The sequence below is a fragment of the Cervus elaphus genome, chromosome 19 (genome assembly GCF_910594005.1).
Source record: "Cervus elaphus chromosome 19, mCerEla1.1, whole genome shotgun sequence".
Classification (NCBI taxonomy): domain Eukaryota; kingdom Metazoa; phylum Chordata; class Mammalia; order Artiodactyla; family Cervidae; genus Cervus; species Cervus elaphus.
Genome location: NC_057833.1, coordinates 49,980,587 through 49,998,665, shown reverse-complemented (window position 1 = coordinate 49,998,665; position 18,079 = coordinate 49,980,587). Strand labels below are relative to the sequence as shown.

Genomic DNA, 18,079 nt, shown 5'->3' with positions numbered 1-18,079 from the left:
TTAAAAAAATAAATTTATTCAACTGATATAATGTTTAGTTTTTAATCTAAAACCATGTTGATTTTATTTGAATTTTATTTTACTTGAATCTTTAATATCTTGCCTTCCTGAGATAAACTCTATTTGGATATATGGCAAATCTTTGAATGGCATTTAATGAAAAATTAAATTTCTTTTTACAGCTTCTTTGAAGTTCATTTTTTTCAGTCATGGGACAACACTATCTGTGATTAATTGTAGCCACTTTTTAATTTGCCATGGAATCACATCATGGAGTGAACAGCTGAATAACACAGCCGTCCTTAACTTTAAATACGTTTGATTTAAAATGTTGGTTGCAGATGCTGTCATAACCACAACCTAATTATTAAATGTTTTAAGTGCATGAATATTATTATATAAGGATCCTATAAATGAAAGATTAATATACAAAGGAAGGAACTTGCTCTTCTCAATTATTTCAAGAATAGATAAGAAAATTGGACAGTGAAAAATAGTTAAGAACCATTTAAATGAGTCAATCCCATTTTCCAGAGATAACCATTGTCTGCATGTGTGCATCTGGCTTTTATACTCATGTACCAGTGTATATACAATTAGGATAAGGTTGTACATGCTATTTTATAATCTGGCTTTCCCACTTAACCTTATACCATGACAATTCCTGTGGCATTAGTTATTCTTTTTTTTTTTTTTTGGCATTAATTATTCTTGTACAGTCATGTTTAATGGTTGCATAGAGTGGTTAGACCATGGATTGTTTTACCAGTCCCCTGTGGTTGAACATTTAGGTTTTGTGTATTTTTCCATAGTATGAAGCCATAATGAATGTCATTACTCCCTACTTTAATATGATTCTAGTACTTAGCATATAAGCTGTTTTCTGAGTATGTGTGTGTATTTGTCCATGGACAAGGCAGCCTCACAACTCCCTGGCCATGGTTAAGGGTTCCTTTTCTTTAAGAAGCTAGAAGAGAGCAAAGAAGATCTGGTTTCCCAGCCTCCTAGAGGTATTCTGCTTAGATTACTGGCAAAAAATTGTAAATATTGGAGAATAAATGAGAAAAGACTTTCAGAGCACCCAGAACAGAGAATTTTAGCAGCTTGGGGCCATTTATCCTACGTAGCAGGTAGACTGAAGATCCAACTCACCTGTATTTGTATTTGCCACTTCCCTGGCCTCCACACCTAGCTCTTTGACCTCTTTAGCCCTTTCTGTCTCTGTGAATTCTCCACTTAATGCCTTGACAACAATGTTCAAGGGCAACCAGGGAAAAGACCCACAGAGCAGGGACTCCCCTTAGGCCTCTTATTTCTCCCCGCAAGCTGCTGTGTCTCCTCACAGGGCTGTGAAGATTCTGCCTACAGGTAGATGTTAGGGCCATCTCATCTCAGACGGTGGTCTTGCTTTTGGGATGTGTTTTCAGTAGGGGTACTTTTCAGAAATGCCATCTGAATTAGTACACCTTTGTCTGGAACCCAGAGCAGTGGGGAAGAGGAGCTTGGGAAGAAAGGGCAAGGCTGGCTAGCTACAGGGTCCAGCACATAGAGATTAGTGTGGAAGGGGTGCCCAGGACCATAGCCCTCTGGACAGAGAAGGAGAAGGTGAGCACTCAGTCAGCAGCTGCTCTCTCACTGGGGATACTTTCTTTTGCATTTGATGAACCTGGCTTTGGGAGCAGGAGTGGTTGGAGTGCTTGCCAAATAGCAGAAATTAGGTAGGGGAAAGAAATGATAAAAATTCAGAGCAACTACACGGATAAATACGAGCAGCTTGGCTTATAGGTATGTAGTGGGAAGGTGGAGAGGCAGTTTTTAGTTGTTGTTTTCTGAATTTACTCTATTCACTTATTCATTAACTCATTTATTGACACAGTCAACACTTACTATGTACTAGGGCCCATGCTGGGACTAGGAGAGGAGGAAGATGAACAGGAAGGAGAGGAGGAGTATCGTGGTGACCTACCATCAGCTATGTGTCTGGTACCTTCAAATAGATTTTCTCTTTTAATCATCACCACAGCCTGTAAGGTAGGTATTTTTAATCTCTGATGAATAAACAGGCCCAGAGATGTTAAGTAAGCTATCCAAGGGCACACAGCTAATAAGTGCTGGAGCTCAGAGTCAGACTTAGTTCTGTCTGAATCCAGAGCCTGTGCTTTACTTGGGGATGTGAGCTGCCTCTCCGGATGTGCTGCCCTTAGAGAGCTCACCATCTGGTACAAGATGATTTGATGAGCAAATAGTGGCCAGGCTTGTTCTGCTGTGGCTGCCTTACTGGGAACATCTGAGAGCCTCCTTCTCATCCTGCCATGATGCAGCCTCCGGGGGATCATGTTAAATATGTTTGCAGACTGTCAGCCCTAATCATGACCATAACCCCTGATGGTCTAGGAGTAGTCTTCAGTCAAGTTGTCATCACTTTGCTAGAAGTCAGGGAAATCTTCGATTAAGAAGGCATCCAGGGAAGGCACTACCTAGGCATTTACACAACTCATTTTGTGTTTTACCTCACTCATTCTGGCTTTCAGTAACTCTGTAATGAGAGAAAACCATCTCTGAAGCTTATCTTTGGAACCTAGGATCTGGCACTCAGCCTTCACATCCTACCATCTGCCTCAGATTCCTCTTATCCAAGCCAAGGAATCTAAATCATTTGTCTTCTCTAGTTACTTTCTCTTCTAGCCCAACAACTGTATTGAAGTGAAAGTGAAGTCACTCAGTCATGTATTGGGTCTCAGCTAAACCCTGGGGTTTAGTGGGCCATGAGTGAGACAGATGCTGGGTGATGGGGTTTACTGATTAGAACTCAAGACATATTGTAGGCTCTCATTTGACTTTTCTTTAGACCAGTGGTTCTCTACAATTTAGGGAGCCATTGACCCCTTTGGACATCTCATGAAAACTGGAATTAAACAATTCTCAGAAAAATGAACATGTATGGACATATATTCAATAAATTGCATGTATTTTCATGAGTTTCAAGGCCTTTCCCGCCACATACATTTTTGATGCAAGGTTAAGAAGCCTGTTTCAGTCTGCTCCTGGAATGTGCAGCTTACTATGTCCTCTGGTGAGCAGAGTTGAAGGTTACCTAGGCAACCATTTGCAAGTACCCTCCCCTGCCCCAAGCTCCTTGATTTCCATATTCTGGAGAAGAATTCTAGCTTCGTGAGATATTTGGATTACTTTGATTTCCTATTTAACACATGACATGGTTAGTAGTAATTAGTAGTTTAGTTGCTAAGTTGTTCCGACTCTTGAGACCCCATGGACAGAGTAGCATGCCAGGCTCCTCTGTCCATGGGATTTACCAGGCAAAAATACTGGAGTGGGCTACCATTTCCTTCTCTGGTGACATGGTTATGCTTCTTTCTAAAGAGATATCAGGCATCATGAGTCAGACTCTTCCTGATCCTGGTCATTTCCTAACTTACGTTGGCTCCTCATAATGCTAAATCTGTAAAGGAACTTTGTTGTTTATCTCTGGCAAACATTAACTGATCTCTCTGATACTGTGGAGAGGGTCTGGGTTGTAGGAGGGAAGCCACCATGTCTTAGCTGCTCTTCTCTATTCCCTGAAACCCACTAGAGAGACCTCAGTACTCGGTACTGTCCAGTCCAGTCCTGGACCTTGCTGAGGTACCCATAACCTATTGCCTCTTCTCTAGTTACTGCTCCTTCACTTTTCAGACACTTTCTTATACCTTGAATTATATTAGCCCTTTGGGATTTTCTGAATGTTTGTCCCTTGTGTGTACCTCTACCATTATGCTTTTTACCTGATATTAAAATTACATGTTGACATGTCTGAGTCTCCCTTTAAACTGAAAGTCCCTTCAGGTCAGAAAATCTACATTTTTTTCATTTTACCCATAGTAACTGGGACTTTACCTGGCACATATAGATGCTCATTTGTACAGTGTTTAGATAATAGCTTAACGTAATAACTTAAGGAGAGATTTAAAAATTCCTTAAAACTCTAAGAGTCTTTCCGTGACCAACCCATCTATGTCAGTTTATTCAGAAACCAATACATAATATTGGGGGACATGAGTTCATGCTGTCTCATTTCCATGGGAGGGGTGTGTGTGTGTCTGTGTCATGTGATGTACGCAGACCTTTCTTTCCTCATTACTGCAATTATTTGAAAACAATCTCAAAATGACTCTTTCAGTTCTCTACAATAATGTATCCATGTCTATGCCCTTCAGTACTTGTTCATATTTGTTTATCTCTCTGATACCTCTTAACGTCGCTATCATCTCTGACTCTTTCTCATTTGGTTCATAGTATCCTAAGGCAGGCTGGACAGCAGCCACTCTGAGTAGCAACTGTACAACTAGCTCAGGACCAAGGACAGCAGCATGCATGTCCTTAAAGTGGGAGAGGGGGCTTTAGTGTGCTAAAGTTTATTCAACAATGTGACCTTTGGGTATGGCCTTTCTCACCTGTCAGGCTGCACTTGCAATTCTGCAAACCTGTGTTTTACTTTGGCCCTAGGTTTTCCATGTCTGTGTTGGACCTGTGTCCGGTCTTGTGCCCAATATGTCCCTCTGGCATTGCTTCACCGAGAGGCCATTTCATGTTTGGATGCCTGCTTGAGTGCGTCTATAATGACAGAGACCTAAGCTGACTTTTCTTCAAGTCAACAGTTTCATTTTTAACTAAAGTCGTAATATCCTGATTAATATAAAATTAATTAAAATGTTGTTGATATGCACACTGGGGAAGAGGGAAAGACACTGAGAGTGCGGGTTCCAAGGAGTGAACCTTTTATATGTCTAAACCTCCACTGTACACAGCCTCTGCCTCTGAGTACCTGTAGAGCTCTCTCTAAACATAGTATGAAAGCAAATATGCTGCTCATGTGCAACAGCTTATTTATATCCATCTCTGGCTAATGTTCTGCATTACTTTGAGGACCCATCCAAGAGTAATGCTCAGTGTAACAAAAAGATGATAAATCTCCCACCATCACCACCATCTGTAAGGTATGAGCACTTTAAACAACCTGATCAGTTAGAAAAGACTCTGTTAAAAAAAAGTGATGAGCAGTATAATTTCTTCTGAAGTGGCCATTTTCTTGTGTCCAGAGTACATTAAATGATGGCAACTTTTCTGGGAAGGGAGGGAGGGAGAGTGAGTGAACCTGTGTATTGCAGCTGAGGTCTCAACTCAAGCTAATATTAAAGCTTGTGAAGAATAAACAGAAATGGTTTGCTCATTAGCTGGGCTCAGAGAGGTGTTACCTATATGTTTAAAGTGCTAATTATTAGTGATCTTTAAAGGAGCTAATTTAGTAATGGTAAGTGTTACACATTTCTGCTCTTCAGAAGTAGCCTATTAGCCAGGCCTTTATATCTAATATTGACTTTAGAAAGTTAACAGTCAAATGGGCCACAGTTAGAGTTTGTGTGAAGCATGAGAGAGAGAAAGATGGAGATGGGATTGAAGCAGGTACAAAGTGGGACCAGGAGAGGAAGAGGCACAGCTGCTATTAAGCACTTTTTGTGTAGAAGTCACTGTAGATGAATAAGATTCAGTTCCTGGGTCACTCATTAAGCACCAGCTGCATGCCATGCACTGGAGATATGGAGAAAAGCACCCAGTTCCTTCCCTCAAGAGCTTAAGAGTCTAGACAAAGATCTCAATTCAGGGGTGGAGATCTCATTGCAGTGGGGTGCCTGCCATGTGATGTAGAGAGAAGAGAAGCCGGGCCAGCCTGGGCTCAGGAAGGAGTTAGAGAAGGTACTGTGGGGAAGAGGCACACTTCACTATGAAGAAGGGCAGAAAGTGGTCATTGTGAGGAGTGACATTCAAATGCATGCCAGAGTTCAGAGAAGGTAGATCTTGCATCCCCTTGTGTAAAGACAGCTCAGTTTGGCCATCCTTGCCAGTTTCTGGCATAATGCTTCATCAGTTTGCTTGGAAAAGCTTAGTTTTAGTAATTACTGAGAGAGGAGCCCTTTTGTTTTTTGCACCACCACCCCCCCCCCCCCCACTTCTGCATTGAGATCAGGTGAACTGAGGCTTGTGAATATCCTTCTTTCAGAAGTTCTATGGCCTGGTGCTGTGGGGGTGAGAGCCTGCCACACTATCGCTGCTCTGTGGCTGCTGCTCAGGGGGTGGGAGGATGCTGCTGGCTGGTCTGATATTTGCAAGTGTCAGTGGTGAAGGACACTGCAGGGAGTCAGCCTGACTGGAGGCAATGGGTCCCCAGACTGCGGAGAGGCAATGAATCCCCACACCGTGCTGTGTGTCTGTTGCTGGCACAAAGCTGTTCCGTCTCTTTCTCAGCCAGATTTGTTCCTTCCGTTCAGCTCTGCACGCACTTCCTGCCTCAGTGGCAGGTGTCTTAAGGAGAGTGCCAAGGAACATATTTATAGTCCCTGAAAGAGTTACCCACAGGCAGTTGCCTCAATAGCTCATTAGCGTCTGTAAAGATGAGACAAGACAATCACCTCCATCTGTGTGTGTGTTTCTAGCTCTTTATCTCTCTTACCCTTTCCCCTCTCATCCTTGTCTTGAATTAATATAGGAAAAGAGGAAGGAAAGAAAGGACAGTGAGGGGAATAAAGATCACCACTTCTTTGCACCAGTGGGTTCCCTCTCATCCCAGCTGCACTGACAGCTTCTTCTCCCAAGAGCTTTCCCCCAACTAGTCCCCACACAGAAGGAGCATGTCCTTAAGTCTCTTCCCTTTTTGAATCGTTCCATGTTGTGTCTTCATGGGGTCTTCCCCAAACCCCCAGCCTGGCAGGCTCACAGGAGGGACCTAGCAAGCAGACATTCCTCCTGCCTCTCTTGGAACCTAGGGAGAAAATATAGAGAGGCCAAGTTCCAGTGCCCCCCGCACCCCATCCAACCAGCCACCTCAGCAGGGGCTGTGTGTCCCATGCTACCCTGTCTCCCTGAAGACAGAACAGGATGTAACATGGAGGTTGGAGTCAGTGCCTGCTGGGTCCAACTCTATTCTGGAACTATAGCCTTTCTTTGAGACCAGCCAGATTCCACCAGCTCTGGTCCTTACTGTGGCACAGTCCAGCTCTCTGAGCTTCTGTAGGCATTTGCAGCCACATCTTTGCTGGAGGCCTTCTCAGAAGCCCAGCCTCTTGAGACTGATCCGGTTCAGAGTGAGATCACACAGCCCATCCTTTACCACCATGCCTTTCTAACCCTGGTTTTCTGTTCAGCCAGTAATCTCTCCATCTATAGCACACAGCTAGCTTGCCCCTTTCTCTCTGCCTTGGCATGTACTGCTTCCCATCAGAGCATTATTCTTTGGCCCCTCTCTTATTCAAAATCTGGTTCAAAGATCACCTCCTGGGGAACCATCCTGACAACTCACCACTGTTACTCTCTGTCTTCTTAGGACCTGTGTGTGCTCAGTTTCAGTTCAGTATTTCTTCAGCCTCTTTTGCATGACAGGCACTGTGCTGGGTGCTAGGGTAGAACACCAAGTAAGACATGGTCCCCACCCTTGGGGTATGGGGGTCAGTTAATGGGGGAACAGAATGAAAACAGAAATGCCTTTCAGGAGTGACAGAGTACAAGGTATAGTCAGGGACAGCTCAACTTGACAGGGGTGGTCAAAGAAACTGCCCAGAAGGAGTGATTCATTAGAGAAAGATTTAAGAGGTAGAATCAACAGTATTAAGTGACTGAATCGATATTTGTAATGGAGGGGAGTCTAGGATATGCCTCCAAGTTTCTGTTTGAGTAACTCAGTGGTTGATGGCAGCAGTAATCAGGGCAGAGGGGATGTGGGCCAGCCATGTTGGAGGCAAGATGGGAGGATCTTTATCAGGATCTCAAAATCTAAGTTTTCTTTTTGTACTGTGTCTGGTAGCTTTCTGGTGTCAGAGGAAATAGACATTAGGTATTAGGCAGAAAACTCTCAGAGGGCAAAAATTGGGTCTCCTCTCCTACGGAGCAAATTGCTGGGATGAGCACTGTGTTCTCCATAGACGTGAGGCCCCCTGGGGTGACAGCACCTCTCCTTCCTCTGTTTCTCGTCCAGTGTTGCCCCGTGTTCAGGACTGTGTACCCGTGGGTGGGAGTGCAGGTGTGGTAAACAGGCATAAGCCGCCTGGATGCTCTGTCCTCCAGCACTGTCTCAGAGATGGCATCGTGACGTGTAAATATGATCAGTGACAGTGTTTGTGGTACTCAGAACAGTTCCAGAAGGCAGAGGGCTCTGAGGCCTGGTGTACTGAGGAAGATTTGTTGTGAAATTAAAGCATTTGGTCCATGAGAAAGTGGTTTAAACTACCAAAGTTCTGAGCAGCTTGAACAAGTGTTATTCATAAATGTTCCTACCATCAAAAAATATGACATGGTCCAGTCTCAGTGCTCTGGAGGAGGATAGCCTTCCTGGATAGCCTTTTTATTCCAGAGCTGGATATGAGTTTTGGGTCACAGAGTGATGGCTGAATCTCTGGAATCCTGTGCAGGGGGTTGGTCATGAGCAGAAACCCTAGATTAGATTTTAGAGGTTCTGTTTAGATTGAGCTAAAGGATGCTTTTGTCTATCTCTGACTCTGAGGCAACTCTGGAATAGAAAGACAAACTTTAGAGTATAGCATTTTCCTAAACATAATGTGTATTCCTCACCTGAGCTTCTTGTTAAAATACAGGCTCTGATTCTGTAGGTCTGGGGTAGGGCCTGGGATTCTGCATTTCTAGCAAGATTCTAGCTGGTAGGTGACGCTTGTTACTTTAAGTAGCAAGCAGTTAGGACTCATCCTTAAGAAGGCTTTCCTTTGGACTCCTTTGCATTCTGTACATATGTTATCCTGTCTCTGATAACAGCTCACTGTCTTATCTGCATGCCTACTTACCTCTGCCTGGAAGCCTCCTAGAAAGCAGGATCCATTTCTTACTTGTCAAAGTATTACCAAAGCTTAACATAAGGCCTCACACACAATAAGGTTCAAGAAATAATTAATAAAAGAATGACTCTGGGAATAGGAAATTGTCCAAATAGTGCCCAAACTAAGGTTTGGCCTAATGAGCTCCTGGAACTCCCAGCTCTAAGCCAAATCTCTTTTGTATGGCAGATCAGTCAGTCTTCCAGTGCCACAGTGATCAAGCCTCCCATTCTGGACACCATAGGGTTGGAGTGGAAAGAGGAGACGGAGACCTGAGCATTGGATAACTTGCTGCCTCAGTAGCTAAACAGGGTTCGGGTCCATTTGATGCAACATTAGAATACTTAACACAGTAACTTCTAAGTGCAAATTAAGGGAAAGTGACTGCAAACCAAAAGGAGATAAAGAGGAATCCATGGGTACCCTGGCAGCTTTCACCTCCAAATGTTCAACATTGGCTTGTTTGTTTCTTGTTGGAATCAGGATTGCTTCCTAAAGGAGGTTAGCCTAGATGTTGCCCCAACTCCCCTGAGAGACTCCCTGCTATCCCAGAGCTGCGGAACCACAGACAGGGCCTGTGACAGAGGGCCAGTCCTGCTCCTGTCACAGGGATCCACACAAAGGCTGGGAGCCAGATGAGGGTGATTGGCATCTTCTTGCATGGGAACAGTGACTAGGAAAATGTGAAGAGGAGCAGGCAGCAGCAATGTGAGCATAGCCCATTTGGAGTGAGGAGTAGGCAAGAGTGGGGCTTGGAGAAGACCCATGCTGGAGATCCTGGGGTGATGGCGGTGGTAATTTTTACTTCCCTAATAGATGCAGAGCATTTGAACGTTGCTAATTAACAGAACAGCAGGCTTGTAATTCTGACAGCAGCAGGACATGAATGGGGTGGGACTAGCACTGAACACCAGAGAAGTGTGTCTTTGTCCATAAGATAAAACACAGCATTCATGTTGGGTCAGGTCCATGAGGGAGCCCCCGGGTTCTTTCTTTTCCTGCAGTAACTGCAACAGCCCAGGGGCTTTTATTTCTTCCCAGGCTTTCTTTAGAGGTAGCAAGGGGCGTGGGGTTTATAGTCTGTTAGTGCCATCAAATATACCTTTATATCAGAGAGAGAATTTGCCATTCAGGCCTGCCTCCTTCAAGGTGTGATGCCCCTGGAAGTTCTCCCGTCACTAGTCTCTCATTTTGGTAACTTGGCTGTCTGCAAAATGGTGTGATGTGCCCTGAGTATTCCAAACTCTAAATTGATTCCTGGGGAAGAATGGACTGGAAGGCCAAGGTAGAGTTGTTCTATTTTCCTCAAGTGCACTGAATCATGTCAGGAAATTGGTTCTTTCAAAGCATACTGATCTGATAATCTGAGGATCTCAAAGACCAATAAATATGAGGAAACGGTTTAAAAAGTCTCAGAATACTAGAGCTGAGTGGTACCCTGGAGATCATCTGCTCAGATCACTAGCATTTGGTGTGATGGATGAGGCCACTGACCTTGTGCAAGTCACTTTAGGAAAGGTTAACATTTCATTCATATATTTATTTTGTCATCAAATATTTATTGAACATTTACTATGAGTCTGTGCAGACATATACCTAGTAGTGAAAACATGTTGCTATTTCATTGGTTCTGTTTGAGTTAGTGTTCAATGAAGTTCTCCTTTCTTACAAATTATGTATGACAACTGGTTTCACAAGGGCCATGGGGTTATTGATACATAGGACCTTTAGCCAGTGCAAATAGGTTTTCTGTGCAAGGTCACCAACTTCTGAGCTGCTAGACTAATTAGCTTAGCTCTATTTGGCTTTACATAATACACACATTGTTGAAATTTATTTGTAATTCAATTTCTGGCAAATAAGAAGCTAATTCAAACCACTAAGGCAACTTTTATTTAAAGAGACCCTGGAGCACATCCTTTTATAATGTGAAAAATGTTGCTGTTGGAAATGATTATCCTTTAGTTAGGGATTTTGTAAACCTGGACCCTTTAGGTTTTCTTAGGTTGGACACACAACCTAGGAGATAGCTCAGCTGTGATCTGAACTGGCCTGGGAAGAGAAAGGACCCCCAACCCCCTGCCAGGAATCATAGACCAGCCCAACCCAAAATAGTGACATTTACTTGGAGCAATAACTGCAAGCTGCCTGGACAAGCTGCTCCTCTTCTCTCAGGTCTTGGAGTCTGGAGTGGAGAAGGAGGAGGTGGGGCTTGATGAGTGGGGTCTGCAGAATGGAATTCCAGGCGCTCTCTCTTTGTCTCTCCACAGGTTGGAGGTGGCAGGATGGGTAACCTTTTGCTTCTGATATAGCATTTTCTTCCTTAATTGTCTGGGAACTGTGTGGAAACTAGAGCCATCTTGTATACTTTACTGGGCTTCCCTTGTGGCTCAGCTGGTAAAGAATCTGCCTGCAGTGTGGGAGACCTTTTACCCCTGGGTTTGATCCCTGGGTTGAGAAGATCCCTTGGAGAAGGAAAAGGCTACAGCAACTTTCACTTTCTCTATACTTTAACATGGTAGGAGCAGGAGAGGAACAACAGTGGAAAAAAATAGGACAAGAGTTTAGGAGACAAGAGGGTTATGTGGATTGTTGTTATACAGTAGTATCTCATTAGTTTGGGTCTTGCTGTTTTTGAACTTGTAAAGAATCTGGAAGGACACAGAACTGAAGTCTAAATTTTCTTATTAAATTTTTTTTTCTAGAAATTAATAGTGTATGTAGTGATGTCAAGGAGAGTGTTTTAAAACTGATGTATAGAAAGATGTATTCTATATATGAAAATAAAACTTTTGATGCAGATATATCATTCTATGCACCTAACTCATGTGTTAAAGATGATCTCTGTCTAGCTGGTAAAGTCTAATAGGCTCTTCCTTGCCCAGGAAACTGAAGCTTATTCTTATTGCATCATGGTGAAAAATTATCTATGTATCCATTTGTAATTTTTTACAATAATTTATGTTGGTCCTTGGAGAAGGCAATGGCAATCCACTCCAGTATTCTTGCCTGGAGAATCCCTGGGACGGAGGAGCCTGATAGGCTGCAGTCCATGAGGTCGCGAAGAGTTGGACACGACTGAGGAACTTCACTTTCACTTTTCACTTTCATGCACTGGAGAAGGAAGTGGCAACCCACTCAAGTGTTCTTGCCTGGAGAATCCCAGGGACGGAGGAGCCTGGTGGGCTGCCGTCTCTGGGGTCACACAGAGTCGGACACGACTGAAGCAACTTAGCAGCAGCAGCAGCAGCAAGTTGATCCTCATTACTTTCTACTGGTGAGGTTTAATAGCTTTCCTTTGTTGGAAGATAAAGTCAGAGCATAAAGATCAGTAGAAACAAAGATGGAAAGTACAAAAAGTTCTATAGTTAGAACTTTCTTTTTATGGTGTTATTTTTTTTTTTTTCCTCTATTGCCCACAGTCTTCTCAAAGTGAGCCTTGCAGCTGGTTACTTCAGCATCAGCTGCTCTGGGTCAGCTTGTAAAGAGAAGCAACTGATGAGCAAAAAGCATCACTGTCTACATTTAGTGAAAAATGAAAATGAAGAAATAGATGGAAGGGTCAGAGATCCTTTGTAAATTTGTCTTGGGCTAGTATATGACCTCTTACCATGGACACTGGCATTCTGGGGCTGCTTCTCCTCTTTGGTTGAGTGTGCAACTGTCTTATTTCCCTTCCCTCGGCAGTGACCTTAGTCCTGGGGTGTTGCCAAAATTCCCAACAATTTTGAATGCTTGAAATAGTCAGTGTTTAGAAATTGAGACGCCTTGAGCAAGACCATCCTGCTCAGCATGTTTCTCCCCTTTGTAGGTTATCAGGTTGGGAGCACAAGGGAGAAAGCCAAGTGGAGAAAAGCACTTGAAGAGGTGTCCGTGGTCTCTAGCTCTGTCCCACTGAGCCCACACAGGGCTGCCTTTCTTCTGGGGTCCCTCTGTGCCATGTTCCTGGAGGTGGTACACAGCAGAAATTCCATTTACAGCTTGCAGGGCTCTGAGTGTGGGCTGGCTCTCCCTGAGAGTCCTCTGGGGTACTCAGGATAAATGACAAGGGGCGGTGAGATGGCCTGGAGTTTGTATGTGTGCATGTATAAGCTGAGTCCTCCCTTCCCACACATCTCACACCAGGCTGGGTTATCCTTTGCTTCCTGAGGCTGCTGTTTCTCCAGGCACATTGTTATTTTCTATTCTGTGTGAGCCCCAGGCCTCTGCCTCCAGACTCCTAACAGGATCTCAACTGGACCCCAGAAATGACTTTCCACCTGAGAAATGAGATTTAGGCAGAGAGTGAGTTGTTGAAGAAGGGAGTGCATTTGCTTCCCGTGGAACTGACATTGCTCATCAGTTGTTCATTGTGGACTGATGACAGTGACGCTGAAGGGAAGGGAGAAGAGGTGGAAAATGGTATTGCACTCGACTTTGCTTCTCACTCGGGAATTTTCACTTTTTCCATCTGTAAAATGAAGACTAGCAGTTGCTATGGCACATAGAGAAAAAAGCAAAAGGAATTGTTTAGGGCATTGTGGTCCATCTTGATGTTAACTTGGCCTGTTGAACAGATATTTACTGAATGTCTAGTGTGTAACATTCACTGTATACCAGCTACTGTGCTAGCACTGGAAGTACAAAAACGATTTCCAAAAAGCCCCCATCTTCAGGTTCACAGCAATGGGACTGTAGTTTTGCTTCCAGGACATGGTACTTTGTGTATATTTTGGCCGGGTGACTTGCACTGTCCTCTTCTTGAAAAGGACCCAGAGGGGCATACTCTTGGTTATCCCTGTGGACTGGCATCATGTCAAAGTGTCCTTTCTGTTGTGGAGCCTCTCCTACTCTTGGGCTAGGCTGTGGGCCCTAAACAAAGCATCATTTTCTGCCCCATGAGGGGATTGAAAAGCTAAGGGGGAACCCAGGGATTCAATCTTTTGACCCCTTTCACTCTGATTCCTTCTGTTTTGTTCTCTGACAGGCTCTTTTCGGAATGATGGTTTGAAAGCTTCTGATGTCCTTCCCATCCTAAAGGAAAAAGTGGCCTTCGTGTCTGGTGAGTGTCTATGCAAGTTTCCTCTGTTACAGACCTAGAGAAGTTTGTGTCTGTGTGTGTTGTGAATGTGTGCAGGCACGCACTTCTTTGTGTGCTAATGAGAAAGAGGTGGGGGTGTAGGTGATGGTCAAAGTAGCTGCTCCTCTCTGCAGAGGCAGGCAGAAAAGGAAAAGAGCACTTTGGTCCCCACTGACTGTTCTGGAGGACATTAACAACCAAAGGTGGGTCCGTCATGCACCCACGCACATCCACCTCACCTTGTGCTACCCTTCCAGGCCTGTCAGGCCTGTGGGAGCTGCTGAGGCCCCTCTGAGAGATGCAAGGGTCTGTCCCCTTCACACCTTCCACAGGTTTTATTTAGGTTTGTCTCTGAGTGGGTCAAGGACAAGAGATGTAAATTTTTTTTCTGGCTCTTTCTTATCTCTTCTTCTAGCAAAGGGAACTCAAGTGAGTATTTGTATCTATTTTTTGTTTTTCTGAATAATATTCATTTCTGACTTTTATCTATAGCATATCTTGTGCACCCAGTCCTTTTATTTATTTTTTTTTTATTTTTTATTTTTTTTTTTAATTTTTTTATTAGTTGGAGGCTAATTACTTCACAACATTTCAGTGGGTTTTGTCATACATTGATATGAATCAGCCATAGATTTACACTTATTCCCCATCCCGGTCCCCCCTCCCATCTCCCTCTCCACCCGATTCCTCTGGGTCTTCCCAGTGTACCAGGCCCGAGCACTTGTCTCATGCATCCCACCTGGGCTGGTGATCTGTTTCACCATAGATAGTATACATGCTGTTCTTTTGAAACATCCCACCCTCACCTTCTCCCACAGAGTTCAAAAGTCTGTTTTGTATTTCTGTGTCTCTTTTTCTGTTTTGCATATAGGGTTATCGTTACCATCTTTCTAAATTCCATATATATCACCCAGTCCTTTTAATGTCTAATTCAGGGATCAACAAACTATAGCCTGTGTTTTGCTGCAGGCCAGGCACTTGTTTTCGCAAATAAAGTTTTATTGGAACATAGCCGATGCGCATTCATTTAGTAGTGTGTTAGCTTCTTCTTGCCACAAACCTGGTGGCTTACAACAATAGACATGTATTCACCCACAGTTATGGAGGCCAAAAGTCCAAAATCAGTTTCCTGGACTGAAATCAAGATGTGAGCAGGGCTGTGCTCCCTCCAGAGGTTCTGGGGGAGAATTTGATTCTTGCCTCTTTTAGCTTCTAGGGGCTGCCAGCATCCCTTGGCCTGTGGCCATGTCACTCCCATCTCTGCCTCCCTGGTGGTATAGCCTTCTGCTTTTCTATTTGTGTCAGATCCTTCTGCCTCACAGTAAGGATACCTGTGAACTGCACTTGGGGCTCACTCAGGCAACCCAGGATAATCTTCCCATTTCTAGAGCCCTAACAATCACTATCTATAGAAACTCTTTTTCCAAATAAGGTAACATTTACAGGTTCCAATGATTAGGGCTTGATATGCTTGGGGGCCATTATACCAGTGTTGCCAATGGTTGCCTTGTTGCTGTAATAGCAGAGTTGAGTAGTTCTACCAGAGACCAGTTGGCCACAGGCCTAAAATATTTACTGTCTGACCCTTTAAGAAAAAGTCTGGTAACTGCCAATGTAATTGAAACTGAACTATGAGGTATACCAGCATCACTATGGGTGCCAGTTCTAGGCCATCAATATAGGCCTCCTGGCTCAGAGTCTCTAGCAGGGGCTGGGGGAATGGCAGTGTGAGTAGCCAGGGATCACATTAAAAAAAAAATACACCCAAGTACTTAAGCTTCATGGATTGAACTTTTGTTTCTGGATGATTCTGGCTGTCTACAAGGAGTGACAATGGAATCACAAGGAAAGAGCCAGCACAGGCCTTCTGTGCAGGGGCTCACTCCATAGGCACTGCTGGGTGCATTGATGGGTGACAGCCAAAATGGAGAGAAGGTATCTCCCACCTGACCAGAGGGGAGACTGATAACTCAAGAGTGTAGAGATGGGAAGTGAAGGCAGAGTATGTGATGGGAGTAGTCAAGCCTTTGTAAGTACTAAGTGCATTCTATATTATTAGTAGTACTAGTAGCAGTAGTAGTGGTATCCTGGTGGCTTCGACGGTAAAGAATCTGCCTGCAATGTGGGAGACCTGGGTTTGATCACTAGGTTGGGAAGATCCCCTGGAGAAGGGCATGGCAACCCACTCCAGTATTCTTACCTGGGTAATTCCCATGGGCAGAGGGACCCGGCAGGCTACTGCAGGTTATAGTCTGTGGGGTCGCAAAGAGTCAGACACGACTGAGCGATTAAGCACAGCAATATAGTGGTAATAATAGTATAGTGTCTTGCTACTGTTTTTGCTGTTAGAGAGAGTGGCTGGGAAGCTGCCTTTCTCCATTAGCGTTAGGCACTGGTATATCTTATTAGGTAATGAGCCCCTGTCACTGAAGAAGCTGAAGCTCAGGCTGGATCCTTGACTCGATCACGTGGCAGTGAGTTCAGTATAGGTGGAGACAGAAGACCGCCTCTGAAGCATTCATGGACTTGGATCTGAGTGCTCATTGAGCATTTTGGGAAGACCTTGTGTAGAAGTCTTAGGGCTGCTGGGCAGCACCAGGGCTCTGACCTCTACTGCTGTCCATCATCTGGGCTCCCAGGACATGGCCCACAATCTCTAGGGAGCCAGAGCATTTCTCTTCCTCTTCTTTGATGCCTTGAGCCTGTTTAACCAGGTGTCCTACCTCTCCCCAGGTGTCCTGCTCATTCTTCCATTCTCTTATGCCTGATGCTCCCTCTAACTGCAGTGCCTTCCCCGTACCTTTGAGCTGTTGCTCTGCTTCCCAAGTCAGTTCCCACTTTGCCTCCTCTTGGAGACCATCCTGGCTTTAATGCGTACCCTCTGAGCACCATCCTGTTGCACAGCAGTTCAGGGCATATGAATGCAGACATGTTACAGTCTGACACTGGGACCCTTGCTTGATTGTTTGTGGCTTATTTTTTCGCATATGAATTCCATTAGAGCCCTGGAGCAGGGTCCAGCCAGCCCTAGAAAAGAGCTTTCCAAGTGTCAGGAGGTGTCCTCAGGGTGTACAGAGCAGCAATGTGCCAGAAAGATGGTCAGTCAAGTGAGAGGCAGGTAGCTGCTTCGCAGAGCAGGACCAAGGGGGCCAGTGGGCAATTCATGCCCATGTGTCCATGTGGGGCACCCTTTCCCCTGGCAACCACAAGTCTGTTCTCTATGTGGGGTAAGTCTTATTCATTTGCAAGTGGTGCCAGGAACTTTGGGGCTTAGGGAGTGTTATCCTTCTGTGCCTGGTAAGGACACTGGCACTGAGGGTGCCAGGGAGATGACTGGCTGCAGCTATAAAAAAAACCCAAACAAAAAACAAACCAAAAAAGGCGCTTGTACCCTAAGCTTTTAGAAGACCAAACACAAAAATAAAAATAAAGAAACCCTGAATTAAGTAATGCAGTGTAGCAGATCCATATCTCTCTGAGCAGAAGCCCTGCAGGAAGTGCTAAGCAGAGAAACCAAGTGCTGGTTAAGCCCCCTCCCCTGCTGGTGCCCTGGTGTGGCCAAGGCGAGGGGAAGCTGTGCTACCATGGGAACGTGCATTTGGAATAATCCAGGGCCCACCAGTGTGTGGGCGAGTGCACGTGTGTGCAACAGAATCTGCGACTGTGCTCGGGCAGCCTGCGTCATTCCAGCCCCGCCGCATCCTGCTCTGTGTTCTCAGCCGTGGGCTCTCCCTCTGCTCTCTCTCCAGCTTCCTTCATGTGCTTCTGCCTCCCACTTTCAGCACCCATTGTCCCTTCTCTCCAGCCTCCCCTCTCTCCAGACCCCTTTCACCCTGTTCTCTGTGTGTGCTCACGCCCTCATCTGGCTCCTCGTGATGTCCCTCTTTGCCACCTTATCAACCATCACCATCGTGCCCATTGTTCTCAGAGGAACTCCCCACTGCTGTGGCACCACCATTTATACTCTGGACCCATGTTGCAAAGCATGTTCTATAGAACAACAGGTACATGAAATGATCCTCAAAAAAGAAAAAAAGGGCTTACTCTCAAGTAAACTTGGGTAATGCTGCCTGTTGTAGTCACCTTCTTGGAGACTGTCCATTCAAAACATGAAAGCATTTCCCAAAATACAAATAACACATTCTCT

The 18,079-nt window shown here is 44.7% G+C and overlaps 1 protein-coding gene across 16 annotated transcripts in view; it reads left to right on the top strand.

The window, feature by feature from the left end:
* Positions 1 to 18,079, top strand: part of KALRN (kalirin RhoGEF kinase) — a 673,187-nt gene that overhangs the window by 181,218 nt on the left and 473,890 nt on the right. For all 16 annotated transcript variants that reach the window (XM_043875040.1, XM_043875043.1, XM_043875038.1 and 13 more), the window contains exon 2: positions 13,840 to 13,914. In XM_043875040.1, the coding sequence (XP_043730975.1) occupies positions 13,840 to 13,914 (75 nt within the window). The remainder of the gene's footprint in view (positions 1 to 13,839; positions 13,915 to 18,079) is intronic.